Genomic DNA, 27,140 nt, shown 5'->3' with positions numbered 1-27,140 from the left:
GGAACCAAGAGACCTCATAGCCAAAATGGCTGAGTTTATATAGCAAAGAGAAGCTGGGGAAGTGAAGCAGATGGCCAGCCCCTGGGGGGAGAGATGTAGGGTAGGGGTTGGGGGTGAGAGGTGCTGGGAGGAGCCACAAGTACAGGGTGATGCTGGGAGAGATGGCCAACCACTACTTGGATGTGTTAATAGGTACCTCAGCCATTTGTCCCAGGTTTTTGAGACCTAACACTGACAACTACCAAATACAAAAGTACCAGATTTTTTTTTTTTTTGAGACAGGGTTTCTCTGTGTAGCTTTGCGCCTTTCCTGGAACTCACTTGGTAGCCCAGGCTGGCCTCGAAATCACAGAGATCCGCCTGGCTCTGCCTCCCGAGTGCTGGGATTAAAGGCGTGCACCACCACCGGCCGGCAAAAGTACCAGATTTTATAAAGGTCACATTTGTAAGACGGGTGTGGTGGAGCATGCTTTTAATTTCCAGCATTTGCAAGGCAGAGGCAGGTGGTTCTCTGTGAGTTCCAGGCCAGCCATAGTTTATAAAGAGAGGGGGGAAAAATACATGTTTGTCAGTCTGTCTATCTGCGCGCGCACGCCCGTGTGTGTGCATTTTTGTGTGTGTACTTGTGTGGTGGTCAGAGGACAATTTATGGAAACCAATTCTTTCCCTGCATCCAGTGGGTTGGGGAATCCAACTCGTGTTATCACGTTTGGCAGCAATCGCCTTAGCCGTTGAGCCATCCCGCCGGCTCAGTTAGAGCTTTTTAAACTGTAAAATGGGGACGTCGCCTATCTCTCAGACCTGACAGTGTACAAGCCAGCTTCTATCCCGGCTTAGAGGAGGACTTTCCCCAACCGGCCACGTCCCACGCATTCCTAGCCTGCCCTGGACTGCCTGCTGCGCTTCTCAAACGCTGAGACGAGCTGCGCAGTGTCGCACTCCAGTCCGCCACGTTCGAGGCCCCGCCTCTTGGCGCTGAGTCCTTCCGGCGGCTGCGCGCACGTCACGGAGATTTGTGGGAATTGTAGTTCAACTGAGCTGCTACCGCCCACTTCCGGGTTTAGCCGGCAGTGCAGCCATTTGTGAGTATGTGTGTGGGCGCGGGCCGTGGCCCCGCTTCGTGGCCGGGCTCAGTCTGCACGGAGCGACCTGGTGGATGCTGACTCGAGGTGGAGGCCAAACTAGCGCCACTCGAGTCATGTCGGATGTGCTCCAGGATCGGGGCAGGACGCTGTGAGCCCAGTATTGTTCTGACGCTGAGTCCTGTGCGGCTCAGGCCCGGGCCGGCCCACGCTGCGGGCTCGCGGACGCCCAGGTTGGTAGGAGGTAAGGGGACCGCTCATAGTGCTTGGTGTGCGCATGCGCACGGTCTGGGCGGGAAGCTGGACGCGGCTGTGTCAGGGAATGGGGCTTCCTGCGCCTCAGTCCGGGCCCCTGTGGGTCGCGGAGGTCTTTGGAGACTGAGCAGCTGTGACTGTGCAGTGCGCGCATGCGCGGAGGGTTGGGTGGGTGGTGGGACTTGTTTGGGACCGAAGATGTCCTGAAGGATGGAAGACAGGGCACAGGCCTAGTTGTGGGGCAGGTACTTGAAAGACTCAAGGGGTACACGAAAGCTAATTGCGCTTTGGACAAAAGATCTTTAAAAGAGGTGTTCTCGCCCCGGAAAGACAATATGGCGGGGCCTCTGAGGTAAGGAGAGTTCAGGTCTACGTGGCATAATAGGGGTCCCTTACTGGTTTCCAAGGAAGGAGGGAGTTGCCCCTGCTTGTCGTCAGGCTGCCCCTTGATTCCTGTCTGTCTCGGGGAGCAGAGGGTCTTGTATTCCTGGAGGGGGTGACCTTGATGTGGGGAGGATGGGCCCATTTAGTCTACTGAGTCCATTATAGGGTGTGTGTCACCTGTAGATCCGAATAACTGAGAGTCTGGTGGCCTTAGCTCTGAATGCAGGGTTGGCTTTGAGAGTAGGGACAGGCACTGGGCAGAGGTGTGTGTGACAGGATCAGTTCCTGATCTTGGTTCTAAAGTACCGAGAAGCCCCTCCTCGGGTCTGTGTCACTGTTTCTGTACTCTCGAGCAAGTGTTTGTATTGGAAGCACCAGCTAACGTTCTGGGAAGGTGGTTCAGGGACCCGGGGCAGAGACTATTCTTGCGTGTCCTGTTTGTTGGAGATACGTGGCTTCTGTTCCCAGGTCAGGCATGATGACGACCAAGCAAAGAAACGGTCACACCCCAGTTTAGCCTGGTGAGCCAGTGGGTTTACGGTTGTTCCTTACAGAATATGTGTGAGGGGTTACCTACAGGAGCATGAATGACTCAGCTGCCTCACTGAAAAGCCCACGGATGGTGACTCAGGAAGGTAGCTGCATCTCTGCCTGCAAGACTTGAAGGCAGCTCATCTGGGCAGAGTACTTCTTCCTCAGCTGTTGCTATTGCCTCTGTAACCTTGAGGAGTGTGTGTGTTCGGGTAGAACTTAAAGTTTCAGCTTCTGGGATTTTTAAGTTTTGTTTATTTTCTGAGTCTTAGGAGCCTCCCGCCTTCTCTAAGAGGGAGCATTTCTATTTGGAGAAAATGGGTACACCAGAGAGCAGGCTGGAGTCCCCCCCCCCCCCGGTCTTGCTCTAAGACAGGCAGTGTTGCTTGAGCTAATCAATCTTTTAGACAGCCAAGTACCTGATTGAGGGTCCCAGGGCCTAGCAGAGGGTTCTAGGCAGAATGCCCCTTGTGCATGCCGGAGTTAGAGGATCTTGAAGTGAATCCCAGAACCCATGTAGAATAATGCAGGGTTCTAAAACGTTCAAGTTGGGTAGAGACTCCAGCTTGGAGGTAAGGATTCTGCATCCCGAAGGACTTCTCACATTGGCTGCCTTCTGATAGACAGCTGTCTGTAAAGTAAGCATCTTTATAGAGTTGGAATAGCGGGCATCTTTGCTTTGGGCTATTCTGCCTTCAAGCAATAGAAGACCTAGGTTTATAGGAGGGTGGGGTGGAAGATAAAGGGCCCAGGCCCCATGGGAGCAGCTCCAGCACAGGCTTGAGAACCCTAGGGAGCCAAACGCTGAGGTGCACCAGCTTTGGAGCTATGTGCTCAGATATCGGCCATATTGTATTATAACTGCAGCTCTACAGGCTTGCAGAGCTGGTGACTGCAGGGCCTTTGTGGCAGCTGTGACTTCGAGCATAAGGGGATTCAGATTCCTTTAAGAACCTGACTGAAGCTGGGGGTGTAAACTCGGGGGGTTAGGTGCTTGCCTAACATGGACAAAGCCCCGGGTTCCGACTCTAGCACTTCATATGCCTATAAACTCAGCACTTGAGAGGTAGAGGCAGGAGGATGGTGAGTTTGAGGCTAGTCTAGACTACACGAGACCCTGTCTCAAAAGACCAAGGAATCAAAGCCAAAACAAAGCAAAAAAAGAACTTCAGATTGGCAAAGAGCCTGGGTCCTGAATACAAATCCTGGGTGGGAATCTGCTGGGGTGAAAGGCTTGTGCCACTGTGCCCTGCTAGCAATGGATTTTAGATACACAGTGCTGGGGTCTTGGTGGATTTTGCTGTAATGACAACCAGTTGATGCCCAAGACTGGGGAAAGACAGGGTCTCCCTGGGATTCAGGTGCCCAAGAAAGTGTTACAGTAGGAATTTGTGCAGGTTGAGACTCAAGCTGGGGCCTGTGGAGGTGGGTGGACGGAAGTAGATGGGATTGTACACTAGTGTGAGAGTGAGAATCAGGGGCAGGGTAGTGAGAAAGAAAGACAGGGGCTGGGGATGTGGCTTAGTGGGTAGACTGCCAGCATGCACAGAACCTTGGGTTCCATCCTCAGCAGGACATAAACCAGCAAGGGGCTGTGGTGGAGTTGGGTGCCTAGCTGGGATTGGCCAGGTGCTGCCCTGGTTTCAGAGTCTGTGACATCAAATTGGCACAATGACAGCTGAGCTACAGAGATACAGGTTCTGGACCTGTATCTGTGCTGTATCTGGCAGAGCTCCCCCCCCCCAACTCCCCAATCCTGCACAGACTATGGCAGCTTTAGGCCCCAGAGCCCTCCACATCGATGGAGGAATCAGGTTCAAGGTACAAATTCAGGGCTTAAGGGTTTGGATAAGAATCTGAGCCAGATTCAAGTTGGATAGTGGAGGGAGGAGCTAGGGTCCTGTCCCCACCTTTGGATAGGAAGGTGGAGACTCTGGGATGTTTGGTGAAAGATCTGGCCTGACTGATGAAAGGGCCATGGTGAAATCAGTAAGGCTGGGCTGTGTCCCAAGCTTCATCCATTTGGTCAGTGGCTGTGGTTGCTGGTCCTAGGAAGAGGTACTAGTTTGTTTGTGGTTGCTTGCTCAGGGCAGTCAAGTACATAATACAAAGGAGTTCTTTGTGTGCTGGGTATTTGTGGGGCTCCCAGGACCCAGTGAAGGTCCTGATTGGAGCTGCACATTTTGGTAGTGGGCACAAGGCCATGTTTGAGCATGGGGTGGGCTTACAGGGCAGTGGGAACAGAAGAACAATTGGAGCTATGAAGATTTGGCCTAGAGGAGGAACTGAGGGATCCTTGGTTAATGCCCAGTTGGAGCCATAACTTCTAGAAGCTAATCTAGGTGGGCAGGCTGGGCTGGAGGGTGGCAGTGTGGCCTGTGCTCAGAGCTTCTTTTGTTTGTGCAGCTGGGCACCTGGCTACACCTGGAGGAGACCATGGATCAGCAAGATGATGAGTCCCTCGAGTCTCCGCAGGCCTGTGTGGAGGTGAGTGCAGCCATCCTTCCCCCAGTAGCCTCAGTGCATTCCTGCCTGGCCCCACAGCCTGAACCTTGGAGTTCTCTTTGCAGTATTTTAAGGGATTTTGTCCCTCATGGGCAGCAGGCTTTTTAAAAGATTAACCAGCATGTGTCTGTGCGCATGTACACGTGTGTCTACAGGTGCATGTGCAGAGGTCAGAAGGCACCGGGTGTTCTCTGTTACTCTTTCCCTGTTCTTTTGAGAGGTGGTCTTTCTCCAAACCTAGGGATGCTGTAGAGCAGTTTCTTCCAGCTTGAAGTGCTCCCTCTGAGAGGGAGGGGGAGGTTGAGTAAATAAAGTGTCGTAGGGCTGATAAAGCGGAAACTTGTGAGAGCCTGGCATGAGGGGAAGCACAAAGCACCTGTTGCAGGTTGACTCTGAGAGGCATGCTGCAGAGGAGAGCCTTTGGGCCTGTCGAGCTGCCTGCCAGCTGTGCAGAGAGCTCCGGGATGCAGCTGTTTCTGTCAGTAACCCCTCACCCATGCTCCTGTTAGTAACCCCAGAACAAACTTCCCGCTTCAGCAAGGCCGTCGTTGGTGCATTTGTTATTTTGGTATGCACGGGTTCCCTTGCTGGCATGAGTAGACGTGTGTATGTTTCATCTCCCCAGGAAAGGTCTGTCAAAGGCTAACATTTCCCCAGATAGGCTGGAAGCCAGTAAGTCTAGTGACTCTCTGCCCCTCTCAGCTGGGGTTACAGGTATGTGTGGGACACCTGGCTTGTTACGTGAATTCTGGGACCTGGACTTTTTTTTTTTCCCCCAGTGCTGAGGACAGAACCCAGGGCTTTGCGCTTGCTAGGCAAGCGCTCTACCACTGAGCTAAATCCCCAACCCCGGGACCTGGACTTTTAACTATTAAGCTCTCTCTAGTTCCTGTGGGAGCCAGTTTTCAGGTTCCTCATGGCTTTACCCAGCAGGTCCTCATAGAGAGAATGATTAGGACCATGGGCCTGAGTGCAGGTGTCTGAGATGTCTGCACTTGGTTGTGCTGGGGGGAGGTCTTTTGCTCCACCCCTTGGCATTTCTATAAATACCCTGGGGCAGAGACAGGGCCTATTAGAATAGGTTCCAGGCCCTCTTGAGGCTATCCTTTATTTCCTATCTGTTTATCTCTATAATCTAAATCCTTCTATTTAATATTTCCTGCTGCTCCCACTCAAGAAAACTCTGGGGAACTGTGGGGTTGGTGAGTAAATGCCCCGCAGAATGGCGCCATGAACAGGGACTAAAGAAAAAAAAATAAGGACTAAAGACAAATGAACAGGGACTAAAGACAAAAGAAAATAATCGTTTTCTTACAGAGTTTTTGGCTAAAGTATGAGTTAGGCCCTGCCAGTGGAAAAAAGGGGCATGTCCAGTGTTGTAATGGAATATGAAGTATGAATATTAATAAGAGGCAGGGATTTTTATCCTCGAGCTGCAGCATCGGACATCCTTCTATCAAAAATTTTCTATCTTCTATCGCTTTCTCAAATTTCTATTTGTGAAAAATAAGATATAGTGTAGTAATATACTGTAGAAAACACTTAGAAGTGTAAGATCGTGTAGAAAAAATTTAAGATAAGTAAGGCAGCGAAACAGAAAAACTCTTAAATTTTCTAACTTTGGGGGCTATGAATGCAAATTGGGAAGAAAAAAAATCTTCCTTAGGGCTTTATGGGTAGTAAAAAAGCTCTTCTTTGAGCTTATCAGGCAGAAAAAAAAAGTTTCCTATGGAAGCTTTTGGCCTAGGGACAGCTGAAATGCTAAGTCCAAGCAGCAGGAGAAAGTAATTTCTCCCAGAGGCAAAAATGCAGGTGTAAGAAGCCAAAAAGTTTGAAGTTCAGAAGTTTTGGGAAAAGTTGGCCTTTCTCTCTTGGGAAAAAAAAATCTCTTAAACTTAAAAGCTTTTTTTGAAAAATTTGGGGGAAAAAAATCTCTCTAAAAAGCCTTAATCTTTCTCTCTCAAACTAAAAGCTCTCTTAAACTTAAAAAACTAAAGCCTTTAACTTTCTCAAAAGGACAAAAATTAGAATCACCTGAAAATATTAGTATGGGAATCACCTGTGATTAGCTCTAAGGGAAAACAACAAACCTCTTAAGACAGCAAAACCTCTCTAAGTTCTCTTTCAAGCTTGAAAAATCCTCCCTGCAATGCAGGAGGCAGGGACAAGTTCCTAAAAACCTCTTCTAAGCTCTGTCTATTCAAGCTAGTAAAAGACAGTGGGTCAGTGTCCCCTGAGGGAAACGCTTGGGGGAGTGCGAGTAAAGAGCCCAATAGGGCAGGAAACTGTTTACTGGGAAGAGCAAAAAAAACAAGTTTTCAGTTACAGCCGAGCTGAGGCATCAAGGGTTTTTTTTTATTTATTATTTTTTTTTTTGTGAGTGAGCAGTTCAGAATGAAAAGGTGCTCCTAATTGCCCTAATGCAAAGATCCCCTGAAGCAATGCAAACTCTGTTAGCGTTGTATCCTTGCTTCTAACCAGCAATTGAGAAGCCACTAGCCAGTGTCTCCGAGTTGGAGTGCATTTGGGGGATACTAGGGTTCCTGCAGTTGTAAACCTCCTGGAGCACAGAGCTGAGGCAGGAAGGTGCAAGACCCAGGGGAAGATTGCTAATGAACAAACAAAGCTAAAGCCAGTGGGAACAGCACAGTTGCCTGCTTTCCTACAAGTTCCGGGTTGATAGGTCCACAGCTGCATAAAGAAATCTGAGAAAAGCTTTCCTATCAGAGAAAAGACCTTTTTGGGAAAACAGTAAAGCTGAACTGTGTCTGAAGCAGTTGTGCTGCTGAGTCAGAACGCTGTCTGGGGAAAGAGCCCAGCCAGGGTAAAACGGAGAACCATCCAGAAGTAAAGCTTTCTTTTCTATCAGAAAAAGCATCCTGATGAGAAAAGCTGTGTTTCAACTGACTCTGGGTGAGATGAGGTAGTGTAGCCCTAAGGAGTGATTGCCTGTGGCATAAGCTGTGTCTGAAAGTAAACGGACAAACACAACCCACTGGGGGACTGGGTCAGGTGAAGGCCTGATGAGGCAAAACACCAGTCCTGATGTGAGTTTAGAGATGGTAAAAACCTCCCTTGCTGAGCTTGATTTATGAACACAAACCTCACAGACCCCGAAAACAGAAACGGACAAAAAGCCCCTACCTTCAGTAGCAGGAAAAGCCGCCACTGTAGTGTCGGAAACTGTTTCTGGGGTAGAGGGGATAAACTGAGACCAAACTGGGAACTGTCAGGGAGAAAGACTCTGAAGAAACAGAGAAGGGACATAATCCTCCCCAGAAAATGCATGACCTGAGAAAGCTGCCCTAGTTTGAGGCAGATTCCGTGGGAAAAAGCCCCTATCTCCAAAGGCAGCTAGCAGAGGTACAGAGAAGCCTGAGATATCTGAAGCTCTGCATCTGGGGGGGAAAGGAACAAGCAAAATGAAATAAAGATCTATCAGTGGGAGAAAATCTCTCTGAAGGAGCTATGGAAAAGCTCTGTTGTAAATGCTTGTGTTTTTCACTGATTGGCTAAGGAAAAACAAGCCCCGAGAAGTTGCTGTCAGAAATTGCCCACCTCAATGCGCGCTAACGAGGGAGGTGCAGTTCTGATTCGGGGGGCCAGTGTCAAATGAAGGAGAGATACCTGTTGAGGCCAGCACAGAGAGAGCAAAAATCTTCCAATCTTCGGTAGTTGAAAACGTAAAACACTTGTTCAAATCTCCCGTTGCAAAAGCAAAAAAACTTGGTTCAAACCTCGTGGGCAAGAATTTAAGTGAGTCTGGTAAGAAAGAACCGGAAGTTGACTCCCAGACCCGAAAAGAACTATGGGAAATGAAGTCCAAAAGCTAGCTCATAACAATGAGCTGATGAAGAGAAATGCATTCTGGGAAATGTAGTTTTTCCAGCTAAAGATGGCGATACTGTGTGTCCCCGTGTCCCGTCCCCATCCGCCCCCCCCAAAGCTTAATCTTACCTCTTGAAAACTCAAATCAGACAAAAAGCTACCTATAAGAGCAAACAAGCCACTTAAAAAACCTTTAAAACTACACAGAGAAACCCTGCCTCGAAAAACCGAAAAAAAACAAAAACAAAAACAAGAGAAAGCAGTTTATACATTGAAAATTGTCTTAGATATGAAGAAACTTATGGGAATTAAAAACGTTCTTTACTTCTTGAACAAACAGCCTGCAATGAGTGATTACTTTGCAAATCTAGTAAGGAGACAAGGAAATAGGCATTCAAAATGAAAGGACTGCTTTATAGATGGGAAACAAACTTCAGAAAATCTAGCTGTCTTAAAAAAATAGAGATGGTTCACCTGAAAGTTCCTTATAAGAAATCAATGCTAAAAATCACAGCTGCTAATAATGATAACATCAGGAGTTAAAGCTAATGAAGTGAAAATACTAAAACATGAAAATGCTTTTTTTCAGAGTAAGCTAATGAAGAATATGTTTCATGAAAGAACATCTATGTTATTGACTCCTTTGAATAGTAACAGTTTTGGTGGAAATATTGGGCTAATAAAAATCTATCAGAAACATCAACATTGTTAAAGAACTCATGGCAAATACAGCTTTAAAAATTAAGAAGGGGAAAATTGTATCAGAGTTTGGTGATGAGTGTAAAAAGCAACTAAATCAATTTTTGTGATATTAAGGTTCCATCTTGCAGTCTGGGGAGAATAGGAGAAGAGGCCTCCAGACTGCTGAGGAGTTGAGACAATTGTAACTGAGTTTCAGCAATGTTTTCAGACCTGTTGAAAGCTGCAGGTCTGGAACTTCACTCCAATTTAGACAACTGTCTTCTGATGGAAAATTGACTTGTTATGAAATGACTAGCTAAGCAATTCAGAAACAGAATATTCCTTACAAGGTTTTACTTTTTTCTTTCTTTTTGGATTTGCTGTAAACGGAGATAGCTCTTAATAGAGATTTTGTAAAAGATCTGAAATGCATAAAGTGCTGTTTAGCAACACTCACTAAAACCCAGAGTTGAGAGAGCTATTAAAGGATTACACTCGTTTCAATCTATCAAGAACTTTTAGAATATCAAAGCTGTCTGTAAGCTCTGAACTATAGAAATGATTTGCGTACTTCCTGTCTAGTTAAGAGAATTTTTCTAATAGATATTGATAATTAAGGGTAAAAAGTAGAAAATTATTCTCTTGTTAGAAAATGTTAATCTCTAAGTGTTAAGAAATCTTTAGGTGTTTGCTAAGTTAGATATATGGTAAGAAATAAAGATCTGAGTTAAAATAAATAAGAATATAAGCTTGCAAGAAGTATAAGTAAAAGATGCTAGTTGTAAATCTAAGGTAGTCCTAAGACATGTAGTAATAAGCTTGTAGGAAGTAAAGATGCTAGTTGTAAATGTAAGTTTAAATAAGAATATAGAATGAATATAAGAAGTAAAAAGAAATATATTTGCTAAAGTAGTTCTATAGTTTCCTTAAGGAGTATAAATAATAAGTAGATGTTAGTATGTTATATGTAAGTTTGTAAAAAAGTGTAAATGTTGAATGTGGGTCTAAATGCTTTGCAAGGTATGTTACATGTGAGTTTGTTAAAAAGTGTAAATGTTAAGTGTTAGTCTATTCTTAATGTATATGGTGAAAAAAAAAAAAAACCCTGAGACACAGAAGATAGTGTCATAGTAGAAAGCAGGCAGTCTGAGTGATTTTCAAAAGCTCCAGAAGCCACTAAGAAGCTAAGAATGGCAGACGCTAGAACCAGCACAAGGCATCCGCAGCTGAGATCCATGGAAAATCAATGCAACACAGAAAAATCTGAGCTAACAGCAAAAACAGTGCATTTTAAAATATTATGGTAACTAAAAAGGTCTCTAACTTGAGAACAAAAGTTTCAGAGACGCTTGTTTGAACAAAAATTGTTAACTGCAAAAAGTTTTGGTTGTAAAACGCTTCTTCATATTTGGAAGTGAAAGTCTGATACCAGAATTTACTTTTTTGAACTTTTTGAACTTAAAGAGATAAAACTACAAAAAGGTTTTTTGTTATGGATTTCTTCATATTTGCAAGGCTACTACCAGAATTTATTATTTGAATTTGAGGACTTAAGAAATGAAATGAACAATAGAGATTTCATTGCAATGGGACAATTTTGAATTTACTTATGGTGATGACTTAGGAACTGTTTTCTGGAATTAGTTGTGTTAAAAATGGAACTGTTGGGGCTGGAGAAATGGCTCAGTGGTTAAGAGCACCGGCTGCTCTTCCAGAGGACCTGGGTTCAATTCCCAGCACCCACATGGCAGCTCACAATTATCTGTAACTCCAATTCCAGGGCATCTGACATCTTCACACCAATGCACACAAAATAAATAAATAATTTTTAAAAAATGAAACTGTTTAAATGAAGAAATTTATTGTTTCTACCTAGAGTCAAGATGCAGTTTTGTGTATGCATATATGCTGGTGATTCATGAATTGTTGTGTTAAAAATGGAACTGTTTATGGAACTGTATAAAATTCAAATTACTTATGGAACTGGTTTTGTTACAAATGGAACTGTTTAAACAGAAAAGTTTGGGTTTTCTAACTAGGCTGGAGATTTTTGCTTAAAAAGTTATAAAGAGAAGAAAAACTAATGTTCTTTAGTCTATTTAATTTAAAAATATTTTCTTGTTTGAGTGGATTAATGTCATGTTTTGTTAGTAAGAACTGCAAATGGTATACTAAGAGACTACGCTTAAAGTGTAAAGAGTTTTATTAAGAAATGCTTTTGGATGTTTTGCTAAAAGTTTTCAAAGTGTTAATGGTTAGATTGAGAATACTGCATCTCAATATGGGTTTATAGGAATTGTGTAAGTTTGAGTTTTCTTCTAACTAGGGTTGAGATTGTTTAAAAAATTATAAAGAACAGGAGGAGTTATGAGTGAATTAAGGTTGAATGTATGTTTGCAGAAATTATGTTTAACCTATTGATATTAATGCACCCTGGTTTTGTGGAGTTAAGGAAATATTTAAGTTTGTGAATACATCAGAAGTTTTTCCTATGTTCTGATAGCATGTTAATTCAAATGGTTCTGTTAAGAGTTTGCTTTGGATGTAAGATTGAGAGAATTGTATAGCAGTATTTATGTTAACCTGTTAATGGTAATGATAAAGCTAAGGGATTCTTTAAGTTTGCAATTACATTAAGAGCTTTGGGTTTAGAAAGGTCTTGATGCAGCTAAAGACTGCTGTTGTCACCTTGGACCTAATCCAAAAAAGAAATGCTATCTTTATCATCCTCTATTTCCATACTGGGAGGTGTAACAGCTATGGAGATTGCTGTAAGCTATTAATAACAAATTATTTTTTATATATTAAGAAAGAGGGACCTGTGGGAACCCGTTTTCAGGTTCTTTGTGGCTTTACCCAGCAGGTCCTCATAGAGAGGATGATTAGGACCATGGGCCTGAGTGCAGGTGTCTGAGATGGTCTGCACTTAGCTGTGCTGGGGGGAGGTCTTTTGCTCCACCCCTTGGCGTTTCTATAAATACTCTGGGGCAGAGACATTCAGGGCTCATTGGAATGGGTTCCAGGCCCTCTCGAGGCTATCCTTTATTTTCTATCTGTTTATCTCCAAAATCTAAACCCTTCTATCTGATATTTCCTGCTGCTCCCACTGAAGAAAACTCTGGAGAACTGTGGGGTTGGTGGTAAACGCCCTGCAAGTTCCCTACCCTTTTAAAATTTAAAGATTATTTTTATTTACCTACTTTAAAATTTTATGTGTATGGGTATTTTGCCTGCATGTATATCTATGCACTACATGCTTGCCTGGTGCCCAGGGAGGCCAGATGACATCACTGTATCTCCTGGAACTGGAGTTACAGATGGTTGTGAGCTACCATGCAAGTGCTGGGAATTGAACTCAGGAAGAGCAGCAAGTGCTCTTAACTGCTGAACCATCTCTCCAGCCCATGTTTATTTATTTTTAAAGATTCATTTGTATGTGTCTGTGTGTGAATATATTCCACATGTGTGTAGGTGTGCGCAGAACCAGAAGAGGGCATCAAATCCCTAGAGTTACAGGAGGCTCTGAGCTGCCTCTTGTTGGTAAATGGAGCCTACACTCAGGTCCTCTCCAAGAGCAGCCTATGGCTCAGGTTTACTACTAGCTAGCTCCTACATTTTAAATTAACCCATTTCTATTGATCTGTGTATTGCCACGTGGCTGGTGGCTTACCAGTACTTTCACATTTTGCTTCTTGGGCAGCTTGCTGGCGTGTCCCCGAATCCGCCCTCTTCTACCTGTATCTCTGCTTGGATTTCCAGCCTGGCTATATCCTGCCTTGCTATAGGCCAAAACATCTTTTTTATTAACCAATGGTAATAAAACATATTCATAGCAGAGAGAAAGACATCCCACAGCACCCAATACTGAAGAGAATACAAAGGTCCCATATTTCTTTTGATATTAAATATCCTACCAATTTAAATACCTCATTTAAAATGATACAAAACCCATATTGAATCCTTTAGGTAACTCATTCTGCAGTGCCTTGAAACAGTGTCTTAAGACATTATTGTGTGAGTTATTCTCAGTGTAACAATCTTTTGTTGATTAACATGTGTTAGGGTTTCTATTGCTGTGAAGAGACATCATGACCATGGCAACTCTTACAAAGGAAAACATTGAATTGAGGTGGTGCCTTACAGTTCAGAGGTTTAGTCAATTTTCATCATGGGAGGGAGCATGGCAGTGTGTAGTTAGACATGGGGGCATCTTGATCAGAAGGCGACAGGAAGTGGACTGTCTCATTTGGCATGGCTTGAGCATATATGAGACCTCAAAGCCTGCCTCCACAGTGACACACTTCCACAGCAAGGATACACTTCCTAATACTGCCACTCCCTTTGGGCTTATGGGGCCAATTCCATTCAGACTAGCACATGTTACTGTGATAAACAGAACGTTTGAATCAGACTATATTCTGGTTAATCACTAAGGTCTCTGTGGATGTCAACCAGTCAGTTTAGGAGAAATTAGTGTCTAATTCTCAGGCTACAGTGATTAGTGATTCTGTCTTGTCCAGTCCTCACTGACCTGTGGCTTGTACAGTCTTCACTCCTCTTCACCAGTGGACCCTGAGACTGGGGTGGAGTGCTGAGCTTTGCACAGACTTACTCTCTTCCCATTGATCAGTTGTGAGTTTCTGTGCCAACCCTCACCACTGTGCAAAACAAACAGAAGCTGAGAGCTGCACTCATCAGTGGTTAGGGATTGGGATTTAAGGGCAGTTTGTTACGATGCCTATTCAGCCGTTGTAGTAAAAGGCTCACCTCTAGGGTATGTGGGCTCCTCAACCACAGGCCTTTAGCCACGTTTACAGAACTAGGCATGCATTTCCTCCTTGAGAGTGGGCTTTAACTCCACAATAAATTTGGTTAACCCCATAATACTCATGCCATTGTTGTACTTGTGGGCTTATCTTACCATGGTAGTCATTATTTTGTCTCTGTCTGTCTGTCCATCTATCTATCTGTCTGGCTGTCTATTTATTTTTTTAGTTTTTCAGGATAGGGTTTCTCTGTGTAGCCCTGGCTGTCCTGGATCTCACTCTCCAGACCAGACTGGCCTTGAACTCACAGAGATCCGCCTGCCTCTGCCTCCTGAGTGCTGGGATTAAAGTCGTCCACCACCATTACCCCGGTTTGTGTTAGTCATTATTGTAGCTTACTGGGTTCATAGCTGGGTAAACTGTTAATGATTTTTCTGCTACATCAGCCTACATAAAATGTATAGTACTAAGGTAGCTAGCCAACAGGGGAAAACTTACTGGTCAGTAACTTGATTTTTTTTCCATGCCCCATGGAACAAAGTATGCGATATCTTCAGTAATGGAGCTTCTCTTTTTTTTATTTTTTTGAGACAGGGTTTCTCTGTGTAGATTTTGGTGCCTGTCTTGGATCTTGCTCTGTAGACCAGTCTGGCCTCAAACTCAAAGATATCGGCCTGGCTCTGCCTCCCAAGAGCTGGGACTAAGGGCATGTGCCACCACTGCCCAGCCAGCAGTGGGGTCTTAATATCAAGTTCTGGAGGGCAGTCAAGACCATTGACAGCTGGGCTTGGTGGCACATGCCTTTAATCCCAGCACTTGGGAGGCAGAGGCAGTTAGATCTCTGAATTCAAGCCCAGCTTGGACTACAAAGCAAGTTCCAGGACAGCCAAGACAGAGAAACCCTGTCTTGAGAAACAGAAACAAGATCAAACCAAAACGAAAGGAAAGCAATGTCAATACCTTGTATCATTTTGGAGGTCTCCAGGACAACCTTTCCCAACAACTAGAGGGAGGTTTCTTTTTTTGGAAACCAATGACTTCCAGGAAGAGCGTTAGCCCTTGTGTACTTGTGTAGGGTAACAATGATTAAATGAAAAAAAAAATATATATATATATATATATATTGACCCGTCCAGCAGGTCAGGTTATTCGAGGGTCTCGAGGAGGGAACCACCTGAAAGCCAATGGGGGCGAGAGAAGAAGGAGACCAGGCGCATAAAGAAAGACAGAGTCAGTCTGAGTCGCGTCAAGGTCTCGTTTATTGGCAGGGTGTTGCAGCTTATAAGCAGGATTTCAGGCAGGGAGGGGGAGCAGGGAGAGTGGAAAAATTTTCTTGAGAAGAAGTCAGGTTGGTCCGAGGGTAGGGTGTTTCTTTGGTCCCAGGCTTCTGCAGCTGGCCGATTACAGTTTATGCCAAGTGGTTTATCTAAACGTAAATTTGGTGGTTAGGCCAAGGACGCCCTGTTTTTGCAAGACTCCACTAAGCAGAAAAACTTAAGACATAACAGTCCTGGGTCAAACAGTCCTGGGTCAGTCTCCAACAATATATATTCACATATATATGTGAATTTACATATATAATGCATGCACATTTAGGAAACTTATAAAAATCAAGTCTACATATAGCTTTTTTCAAGTATTTTTTTTTTTAAAGATTTATTTATTTATTGTATATAGAGTGTTCTGCTTGCATGTATGCCTGCATGCCAGAAGAGGGCACCAGATCTCATTATAGATGGTTGTGAGCCATCATGTGGTTGCTGGGAATTGAACTCTGGACCTCTGGAAGAGCAGCCTGTGCTCTTAACCTCTGAGCCATCTCTCCAGCCCCAAGTATTTTTTGGTAATTATTCCCTCCCCCACTTCTCTTTCCTACTATTCCATTCATCCCCACTTAAACTTCCCTCTCTTCATTCCCATTTAAGGAAGGTGGAGTTTAGAACACAGGTGATAAAAAGGGGAAAGGGAGAATATGCCTCCTTTTTATTTCTTTTAATTTTGAGATTATGACATCATTACATCATTTCTCCCTTCTCCACCCTCCAAACCCTTCCATATACCTGTCTTTACTCTTGCAAATTTATTGTTTTTACATACATATATATATATATATATATACACACACACATATATATTTCTAAATATAACCTTAATTTGTATAATGATACTTGTATTTATGTTTTCAGGGCTGACTGGTGCTATCTTCTTTATAAGAATCAGCACTTAGACACATAATTCAAACTGGGGAATCATATAATATAAAATAATATCCTGTGGGAGAGTCAGAAATGAAAACGGCAAGGTTTAGAAGTGACTTGCTGAAGATTTCAAAGCTACACAATGGCATTGTGTTGGCTCTGATCTACCGTCTCTCTCCCTTTGTTGATTGTGCAAGATGCTCGTGAGCACAGTTACAGGATAACACAGCAGCTGACTCAGAACTCATAATATACATCAGTATTTGAGATGTTTCTCAGGGCTTTCAGGGTTAAGATCAACCTCTTATGTTAATTTTTGGACTGTCCATGCTAACACTTAGTTGAGGGTATTTTCCAGCAACAACAGACTGGTTATGGAAAGACAGAAATCCTCTCACGTGTTGTTTACAAGGAGGTAAATCATCTGTTTTTGCTAGAAATTTATTCTATGTCTCTGGCTCAAGAAAAGCACATATATATTTGTGTGTGCATACACACATACATACATGATTGTTCACTGTGCACATGTGGAGGTCAGGACAACGTTGTAGAGTCAGTTCTTTCAGGCTTGGCCGCGTGTGCTCTTATCCACTGAGCTATCTTGTTGGCCCTCAGTCACATTTTTTTATAATGTAGAATCCATGATGGAGTGCGGTATTGGATGTAATGTGAAGGCAGTCATTTTACTGGTATAGAAAAGGTCTGAAGCATTAATTTAGTTAATCTTTATCAATAAAAATCAGGAGTCATATATTAAGATAAAAACTTGAAAGATCAGAGAAGCAGGGGAGCAGCCACCAGTGACTTCCTGCCTCTTCCATTCTTCTGTCCAAAAGGGCCGATGTAGTGATATATTGTGTATCAAATAAAGCATGCCTGAGGATCAGAGGACAGAGCCAGCCACTGGATTAAACATAGAGGCCAGGCAGTGGTGGCACATACTTTTAATCCTAGCACTCGGGAGGTAGAGATCCATTTGGATCTCTGTGAGTTCAATGCTACACTGGGCTACATGAGATTGATCCAGTCTAGGAGAGAAACAGAGCCAGGCAGTGGTGGCACACTCCTTTAACCCCAGTATTTGGGAAGCACACACGCCATTAATCCCAGCACTAGGAAGGTTGAGATAGGAAGTGAGATGGCTGGGCAGAGAAAGGCATATAAGGTATGAGGAGACAGGAACTAGAGACCTTTTCGTCTGAGGACTCAGAGATATTCAGTCAGAGGATCGGTGGAGTTGGTGAGGTGAGAAGTAGCTATGTTCCTTTGTCTCTGATCTGTAGTCAGAAGGTTTCTCCGGTCCCGCCAGGCCCCTGAAGTCCCATGGCCCACTTATAAAATAATCATTCAGAAGCTTATATTAATTATAACTGCTTGGCCATTAGTTCAGGCTTATTACTGACTAGCTCTTACACTTAAATTAACCCATAATTCTTATCTATGTTTAACCATGTGGCTTGGTACCTTTTCTCAGTTCTGCCTTGACATCTTGCTTCCTCTGTGTCTGGTTGGTGACTCCTGACTCAGCCCTTTCTTTTCCCAGAATCTGCTTGCCCCGCCTATACTTACTGCCTGGCTACTAGCCAATTACCGTTTTATTTATCAACCAATCAGAGCAACACATATTCACAGTATACAGAACGATAGATATCCCACAGCACTGATCTTTCAGCATTTACCCCAATATCTGGCTCCGGGTTTTTGTTAAAAGACCGTTTAGAATTCATGTAACGGGCCAAGATCTTCTCTCTGCCCCTCCATATCACTTTCTGTTTCCTCTCTGTACAGAGCTCCAGACCTCTATGGTTAACTACTGGATAGCTCCACCCTCTGACTCCAAGCCAGCCTTATTTGTCAGACCACAAACAAAATATCACTCATTTCCCCTTTTTTGTCTAAATAAAATAACTAACATAGAAAAACTATATATAATTAGTACAATATATACAAATATATACAGGCAATTATTACATTAACAATGTCTAGTCCATTAGCATTTGACAAATTCAGAGAAAATACTCCATTATCTATCCTGTCTTGGTGAGTCCAAAGTATTGTACCTAATTCACTTTCTATCCTAACTTGCATTACCAACCCAAAACTATCTTTTTATTTCTCTCAACCTTATACACTTGACAGTTCTTTTGTGAGTTTCTTTTCTGAATTTGTTAACAAAGAAAACTATAACTATCTAGTCTTCAACTTTATCAGAGACCTGAGAAGGATATAATATTACCTGAGTAAACAGGAAGTACAGAGCAAACAATTTCTAAAAATGACAGAAACAGCTGGCTACCTAGTAGGTACAGTCAGGTTCTTCTGTAACAATGGGGCATCCATCTTCATCTTCAGCCTGCATACTTAGAATATCTGACAGACTTCTATAAAGCAGGAATTTTGAAGGACTGCCCCCCTTGTCTTGGCAAGGATCAGCAGTCCTTTCTTTTGTGTCCTGCTTGTTCAATTTTTTTTTTTTTTTTTTTGAGACAGGGTTTCTCTGTGTAGCTTTGGAGCCTGTCCTAGAACTCGCTCTGTAGACCAGGTTGGCCTCGAACTCACAGAGATCCACCTGGCTCTGCCTCCCCAGTGCTGGGATTAAAGACATACCACCCCCCCCCCCCAGCCTGCTTGTCCAATTTGAACATCATACTGTCAGCAGTCAATTCAAGGGCACTTTCTTGCCCAGTGGCTAACTTTTGTCACAAAGAAAGCCCATCATCTTCTTTAAAGTAGATTGGTGCTGCCAGGAGCAGACATGTCTCATTGTCATAAAAAAAAAAAATTACACACACAAAACCTTATGTTATGAAAACATCTTAAATGCCATATTTTGTAGTTCTCTGAAATGCTTCAAGATCACCTGTCTATCTAAAATATATCTGTTTGACCTCAAAAACATGCCTAACATGACTAAAAGTTTGATTGCTATAGGTGACTACTAACCTGCATTTCTTTTTTACCTAAGTAGTTTGTAATAATAACTTTCAAGGACTAGAAATTTACATTACATTGTTAAATGAGCTGTATAGGTACAATATCCTGAGCAAGAGTAGAAACGTATGTACAGTATGTCCTAACAAAAATAACCTTAAATTTGTATCAATATACAAAAATGTCTTAAACAAGAGTAGAAACATATACAGTATAGCAAAAATGACCTCAAATTTGTATCAATGTGCAAAAAACCTTATCATTGTAAAGTATTAAAGATTAGTAGTTGCTTTTTAAAAGTAGATTCAATAATCTAACCTTTTAGCCTGTTTCTCTATCCCCCACTTTTTCTTTTAGAACAAGATCCTTGACTCTAATCTCCTTTGTTCAGCGTTTTTCCTGGCCATTACCAATTACAACTTGTAACCAACCCTCCAAATGATGACAAATATCCATAACCCAGTGAACAACCAAAAACCACACACCCTACCTCTTGGGAATGTGGGCGTGGTTTTCTTAAAATTACTTCCTTCTGACTGGGGGTGATGGCGTCTTTAGGGGACCTTGAAAAAAAATTTGGGTAATTGTCAAGTCCTGGGAGAACCAGCTGTGTCATTTGTTGTCCAGACTGTGTAATGGGAAAATGCAGGCTTGTCTCAAGTTCTCGCCCAGAGTAGTCTGGGAGGCTGGACCATCAGCTGGCCACCTCGAAATTGTCCCAAGCAATTTGTAGTCCTAAGGTGGTGGTTTTCAGCTTAGTGGCATTTCCATAGTCCAGGTGCAATCCTCATTGTGGGGCCCCATCCTCCTTTTGGAGACTTCAGAGGTTGCTGTTAGACGTGATCATGGTTCACTGCAGAAAATTTAAACATTTTAAATGTCATATGCAACAAATCTCAAAGAGGTTAAAGGACCATAATTTGTTATATACATCCTTAGTACAAAAACTTAATTCCTAGTTACCTGATAGACTCAAACTTGAAATCATGTACAAGAAGCTAGATGAAGCCTTTTTCTAGAATTAGTATTCTAGATGACCATAAATGGATTGGATATTGATACTGTAATTCTTGCTTGATAACTTTTTTTAGAGGGGGGGTGTTTTCGATACAGTCTTTCTCTGTGTAGTTTTGGTGCCTGTCCTGGATCTTGTGCTGTAGACCAGGCTGCCCTTGAACTCAGAAATCCACCTGGCTCTGCCTCCTGAGTGCTGGGATTAAAGGCGTGCGCTGCCACCGCCGCCTGGCATGCTTGATAACTTTTGTTGTATGTAATTTTACTATAAAACCTTCCTTTTTATTTAGACAAAAAGGAAGAAATGCTGTGGAACAATCCTTTTCTACACTGTAAACATGTATTACTCTCATTGGCTAGTAAAAAGCTAACAGGCATGTAACTGGGCAGGAAGTCAGGTTGAAAAGCCAAACTGAGAATGATGGGAAGGAGGGCAGAGTCAGGGAGATGCCAGCCAGCCACCCAGGAAGCCAGATGTGCTAGAGGACAGGTAAAGCCATGAGCCATGTGGCAATATATTGATTAATAGGAATCAGTTAATTTAAATGTAAGAGTTAGCCAGTGACAAGCCTGAGCTATCAACCGAGCATTTTTTTGTTTTGTTTTGTTTTTATTTTTATTTATTTATTTTTTATTTAATGCCGAATGGTGTTTATTGAAGGAGGGAAGAGGTCTTAAATACAGGCTTACAGCACAATGGGAGAACCATGGAGGGCAGAAGTTCGCTACCAGTGTTTTACAATCTTGCATCTAAGCTGTTAACGCCCATTATGCAGGATACATAGACAAAGAACTTCCCTTAAGTGTTCAGGAGGGTGGAACCCGGCAGGGAACTAGCATAGGGAGTATATCAAGGTCAAGGTCAGCAAGCAAGACAACAGTTACCCAAAATGGGGCCAGGTCCCTACAGGTCCCCCTTTTACTAAAAAATGAGCTTCTGACTTAGGTTGCGTGGGACGCCAGCAGGTCACCTTACCCTTTCTGGAGATGCCTGCCCAGGCCACACAGGTGCTCTGCTATGGTTGGTGAGCGCCCCCCAGGCATTACCCGTCTCTGAATACTCATTATCATATAGGCTCAACTGTGTGTGAGCTGCAGAGTTAACTGCTGCCAAAGATCTCAAAGTGGTGCTGGGCTTGCAATCTGTGTGTCCGACACAGAAAAGACCATCAGAAGTCCTAACCCACCCATAGCCAGTAGGCTAAAGGCAACTGAGCCATTCCCTTCCTTAACGAGCCTTACTGCAAATTGGAGTCCTTGTAAGATGGTATCCCAAAAGCAAATGGAACTTGAGTTTATAAATTTATAATTTTCAAAGCCAATCGAAATGTATAAACTACTGAATTAAATTTATCATGCCCAATAGAATGAAAGATTAATTAACTGTGGTAGCTACTTTTGCTGCCAGGGTCTCCATTGTGCTAGCTGTAGTAACCAATTATGAAATATAAGCCTCTGTGTGGTAATTTGGGAGGCAGCTGCTGGGTATTTGGGACTGGGCAGTCGGGACAAAAAACATCAGTTTACAAAGGTCTGATAAAGACAGGAAAATAATGAAGGGGAAGAGACAGGTTTGTGCCATCTGGTGGAGGTGGCGCTTCAGTGGTGGGACCGTGGAAAGGGAGGGGCTTGTGTCCTCAGGGCTAGCACTGGCTCCTGCATGAGTGAAATAGACCCACATTCCCTTGGGCTGTCATGTGACTTTGCGAGCCAGCCTATGATGAGGTCCTCTGTTAAAAATACCCTCTTGTGAGGGGATTGCCTGAGGGTGCTGTCGAAGCTGGATGGTGTTAATCTGCCCAGTAGTTGAGAGTGAAGAGAAACCAGGAAAGAGTAGCTGAATTGGAGTCTAGTTTCAGAATATCCTGAGTGACAAAGTTCCACCAGAGCTCAGCCTGGAGCCTCGGAGAGGGTGTCCAGCAGCCTCATGGGGACGTCTGCACCTGGCCTAGATGAAGACTTTTCATAGCTGTGTATAGAGAGACCCTTCAGTTAAACTTCCCCAGCTTATATGCGCTAGCATCTCCCAGGGCCCCTGCAGCTAGGGTGGAATCACAAGCAAATGACTAGGAGATGCCTAAAAAGCTGCCTAGAATCTCAGCCGGTGCTCTGACTGCTGAGCCATTCTCTAGCCCAACTCTGTATGTGGTGGTTTGATAGAAAAGGTCCCCAAAGGGAGGGACACCATTAGGCCTTGTTGGAAGTGTGTCACTGTGGAGGGCTTGAGCTTTCAGTCTCATACATGTTGAATCCATGTCCAGTCAGACAGACCTCTTCCTGTTGGCTGTGAGTCAAGACTCTCAGCTCCTCTAGCACCATGTCTGTTTGCATGCTGCTATGCTTCCCACCATGACGATAGTGGACTAAACCTCTGAACTGTGAGCCAGCCATCACAATTAAATGTGTTCCTTTATGAGAGTTGCTGTGGTCATGGTGTCTCTTCACAGCAATAGAAGCCCTAACTGAGACAGTGTATATTCTTATCAGTAGTTTCTTTGTTGTTGTTGCTTTTATAAAAGATTATTTATTGGTGTATTGGTCTGAGTTCATGTGCACAGGTGTGTGTCTCTGCATCAGATGTTCTTTGCCATTCTTAGTCTCATTCTGTTGAAACAAGTGTTTCCCTGAACCTGTGGTGTTGTGGAATATTTGTTCAACCATGTAAAGATGTGTTGCTATTTTAACTTACCTGCCTAAGGCACCTGATTGGTCTAATAAAAAACTGAAAGGCCAATAGTGAGGGAGGAGGTATAGTTGGGACTTTTGGGCAGGGAGAGTAAGGAGGAGGAGGAATTTAGGCTTGGGGGAAGAAAGAGAAAGATACTAGGGAGACACCAGGGGCCAGCCAGACATGAGGAAGTAGGAAAGTAGGATGTACAGGATGAAAGAAAGGTAAAAAGGCCTGATGAAAACATAGAAGGTGAATAGAAACAGGTTAAATTAAGTTAAAGGAGCTAGTGTGACAAGCCTAAGCTAAAGTCAAGCATTCAAAACTAAGTCTCTGTGTCTTTATTGGGAGCTGGCTGGCAGCCCAGAGAAAATTCCGACTACGCTGTGGCTTGTATTTTGTTGGCTTGGCTCAGAGACAGAGGGTCCAGCAGTTCTCCTGTCTCTGCCCAGCTCAGAGCAGGGTGTAGACATTTGTGCGACAGCCTGGGTTGTGATGTGGGTGCTGGAATGCAAACTCCAGCCCTCTTCACCACGGGCCCTCTTCTCTGCCGTTGGAGCTCTTTGATGGAGGCAGGGTCTCACAGACCAGGTTGGCCTGTGACCAGCTGTGTTGCTGAGTGTGCCCTTGGGCTTCTTGATCCTCCTGCCTCCCGACTTCTCTGCTGACAGTCACGTGTTACCATGCCTGGCTTCACTTTGAAGGTCATTTGTTAGTCGCTCTGAATGCTTCTGGCTTGGGTCCTGCTAGAGTCTGTCTGCATTGCTCGCTTACTGCTGAGTGATACAGGAGTTTAGGCAGGGCCCAGGGCACAGGGTCGGACAGGACAGGACAGGTGAGTTGTTTGGCTCCGTGTGGTTCTTTCAGCTGACAAGCAGGGCCATCTTGAAGCACTCACAATAGTCTTGTGCCATGTGGGGCCTCATTCTTGGGGGGGTCCCTTCTCTCTGCACCCGTTCCCTTGAGCTTTTGTGGAGGGAGCAGAGATTGTCAGTTGGATGCGGGTCAGATCCTGCTGACCCACCGTGGGGTTTCCAGTTTCTTCTTTGTTCTCTGATGGATTCCCTTTGTCTCATCTGCTTGTTTTCTCAGAACTTTGTTCTCCCCCAAGAGATGATCATCGAAGTCGAGGGAGAAGATGCTGGGTCACTGGACATCGTGCCCCAGGTGAGTTGGGCAGGACCCATTCTTTTACCTGGAGAGGTGTGCATGGTAGTGAGTGGGAGAAGCAAGTCAAAGGGAGCTGGGACAGGATTAGAGAGGGGGGAATGGAAACAAGAGTGGCCAGGCTGACGAGAAGTGGGTGAGGTCTCTGTCATACATTCGTGGGGCTCGCTGGCCAGCCAGCCTAGCCAAATGGGTGGGCACCACGTTCAGGGAGAGACCCTGTCTCAAAAAAATAAAATAGAGAACAAATGAGAAAATTGTCAACCCAGGGTTCACACAAGTGTGCACCCCTCCACACGTATAAGAGTGAGCAGCTTTTTCAAGAAAGTTGGTTATGTGAAAGGTGCAAAGTGCAGAACTGCAAGGTCTGCAGATTGAGGAGTTGAGATTTGGAAAGATTAGATTTGAGGCTTGGCATGGAGCTCAGTGGTGGTATTTGTTAGCATGCACAAGGCCCACGGCTTTACTACTTTATTTCTGCATGGGTGTATGTGTATGTATTTATGTACTTGTGCAAACTCGTGTGTGTGTGTGTACATGTAAGCACAGAAACTCTGCCCACAGCATGTTTGTAGAGGTAGAGTCTTTCATTCCTCCTGTGGGCCCCAAGGTTGTCAGACTTGGTGGTACGTGCCTTTCCCCTCTGATCCATCTCACCAGCCCTAGTAACCAACCAGTCAGGAGATTTGCCAGAAAGCTGCCAAGTCACCTGTCCTGGGGTATGCAGCATGGTGGAAATAAAACTCTGCCTCAGGGTGGAAGGCATGAGCCAGAGCCTGAGACTGCTCCTCTGAGCTCAGCATACCTCTGTGGCACATGAAGGCTCCTGTTCCTCTGTCACATACAGACACATGATGGCACCAAATGATAAAAATATAGGGGCTGGAGAGATGGCCCAGTGATGAAGAGCACTGGCTTCTCTTCTGGAGAACCCAGGTTCAATTCCCAGCACCTACATGGCTGCTCGAAAGAGTGAGTAACACTAATCCCAGGGCATCTGATGCCCTCTCCTGCCTCTGCAGGTACCGTATACACATGGTACAAGAAATACTAGCAGGCAAGACATCCATTCACATAAAATAATACAAATAAATAAGTAACTTGAATTTTAAAGAGATTTGTTTATATTATTTTATATATGTGAGTATTTTGTGTACATGTATGTGTACCACATGTGTGCCTCTTACCCATGGAGGTCAGAAGAGGATATTAGATCCTCTGGAATTAAGTTACGGGTGTTTGTGAGCCACCATGTGGGTGCTGGGAATTGAACCCTGGTCTTCTGCAATAGCAACAAGTGCTCTTGACCATTGGGCCACCTCTCCAGCAGCCCTTAAGTAGCTTCTGTTAAGGCTGGGAACATGGCTTAGTGGTAGAGTGCTTGCCTATCCTGTGTGAGGGTCTGGGTACAGTCCCTACACTGAAATAGATAGATAGATAGATAGATAGATAGATAGATAGATAGATAGATAGATAGATAGATAGATAGATAGATAGATAGATCTGGGTACAGTCCCTACACTGAAATAGATAGATAGATAGATAGATAGATAGATAGATAGATAGATAGATAAAAAGGTGAAGAGAATTTGTATACTTGTTTGATGTTCCTCTCTGAGGTGTTTCTGACCTCAGTTGGGATGCTTTGGCTGCAGATAATCTAAGGATAACCGCCCTGTGGTTTAAGCCTCCATCCATGAACACTAGAAAACAAACAAAACCATGCCCAGCTAAGCAGGAATGTGTGTGTGCTGTTCCAGGAAAGCACAGACCTCAAGATTGTGACCGTGGACCTCACTGAGGAGGAACAGAGCACCTGGCACAATGCCCAGAGAACCCCAGAGAGAAATGTGATCCTGGAGGGCCACAGGGACCTGTGGGGTGAGTACTTAGCCAGATCCAAAGAAGAGGGGTCTACTGATGCTTTCCTTTCCCACTAAGAAGGTGAGAGGCTCAGTAGCCAGATTGATGTTTTTACATTTGTTTCTTTTATGTGCTCATGAACACATCATAGTGTGCAGGTGAAGCTCAGAGGTCAATCTGCAGCACTGACTCCCTGGCCAAGTATCCCAGAAGCCTTTGCCGATGTTCCTGGAGATGCTGCAGGGATAATTTATTCTGGAATTCTCACACCAGACCTGGACCTGGTGCTCCTGCACATTGGTTGTTTCTGTAGCCCTAAGAAACTCTCGGGGTGTTGTCTAGCTCACAGTGCCTGTTATCCTCGGGGTACCCCTGCTGCTGCTGCTTCCTAGGAGTGTTAGGGGATTGCTGGTGATTCTGGAGAGGCTGGGGATCCCCAGGGCCTGAGGAACATGGGAAAACTTTGAAAACCTGGTTGCATTTGAAGGCTTGGGGACATTTGGAGACCTGGATGTGTTGGGGGAGGGTGCTATGGGTACTTGGAGATCTGGGGGTCATTTGGAAACCTGAGTTGGAAAACACTGATCATTCATATGCTCTTGTAGTCAGTTCTTCAGCCTTGTATAACTTCTAATACAGGTGACCCTGCTCCACCCTGGGAACAGAAATTTATATAAAATATAATTTATTAGCATGGCGGTGATGGTGCATGCCTTTAATTCCAGCTCTCGGAAGCAGATCTCTGATCTCTGAGTTTGAGGCCAGCCTGGTCTACAGAGTGAGTTCCAGGACATCTAAGGATACACAGAGAAACACTGTCTCGAATAAACAAAAGAGAACAACAACAATAATTGTGTGTGTGTGTATAGCGGGTGGCACTATTAGAAGGTTCTAGAAACCAGAAAGTGGGGTCTGGTTTGGAGAAAGGCGTCATTTCCTGTGTATGCCTTTGTATTCCTTTGTATACCTGTACTCCGGTCTCCATATATGATTTCTAGCTACTATGAATTGAACCCTCTGCACACACTCCTGTTGACATCATGTTCTGCACAAGCCCCTGAGGCTAAGGCGGAGTAATTAATTTCAGATTGAACCTTCTGAACCACGTGCCAAGATCTTCCTCCTGTAGGCTTGTTTCTGCTGGGCACTTGGTCACGGCGGTGACCACGTCTTGTTTTTACTATCTTGTTTCTGCTGGGCACTTGGTCACGGCGGTGACCACGTCTTGTTTTTACTATCTTGTTTCTGCTGGGCACTTGGTCACGGC

The 27,140-nt window shown here is 44.2% G+C and overlaps 1 protein-coding gene across 2 annotated transcripts in view; it reads left to right on the top strand.

Moving 5' to 3' along the window:
* Window positions 1–1,064: 1,064 nt before the first annotated feature.
* Window positions 1,065–27,140, top strand: part of Znf180 (zinc finger protein 180) — a 29,404-nt gene continuing 3,328 nt past the window's right edge. The window contains exons 1-4 of one of the 2 annotated variants that reach the window (XM_059280421.1): window positions 1,065–1,315; window positions 4,659–4,739; window positions 23,936–24,010; window positions 25,771–25,891. In XM_059280421.1, coding sequence (XP_059136404.1) covers window positions 4,689–4,739; window positions 23,936–24,010; window positions 25,771–25,891 — 247 coding nt within the window. In that variant the 5' untranslated portion in view covers window positions 1,065–1,315; window positions 4,659–4,688. Of the gene's footprint in view, window positions 1,327–4,658; window positions 4,740–23,935; window positions 24,011–25,770; window positions 25,892–27,140 lie in introns of both variants that reach the window. The other variant, XM_059280414.1, reaches the window with a different exon arrangement.

Source organism: Peromyscus eremicus, chromosome 1, assembly GCF_949786415.1.
Source record: "Peromyscus eremicus chromosome 1, PerEre_H2_v1, whole genome shotgun sequence".
NCBI classification, from domain to species: Eukaryota; Metazoa; Chordata; class Mammalia; order Rodentia; family Cricetidae; genus Peromyscus; species Peromyscus eremicus.
This window is presented reverse-complemented; position numbering and strand designations above follow the sequence as displayed.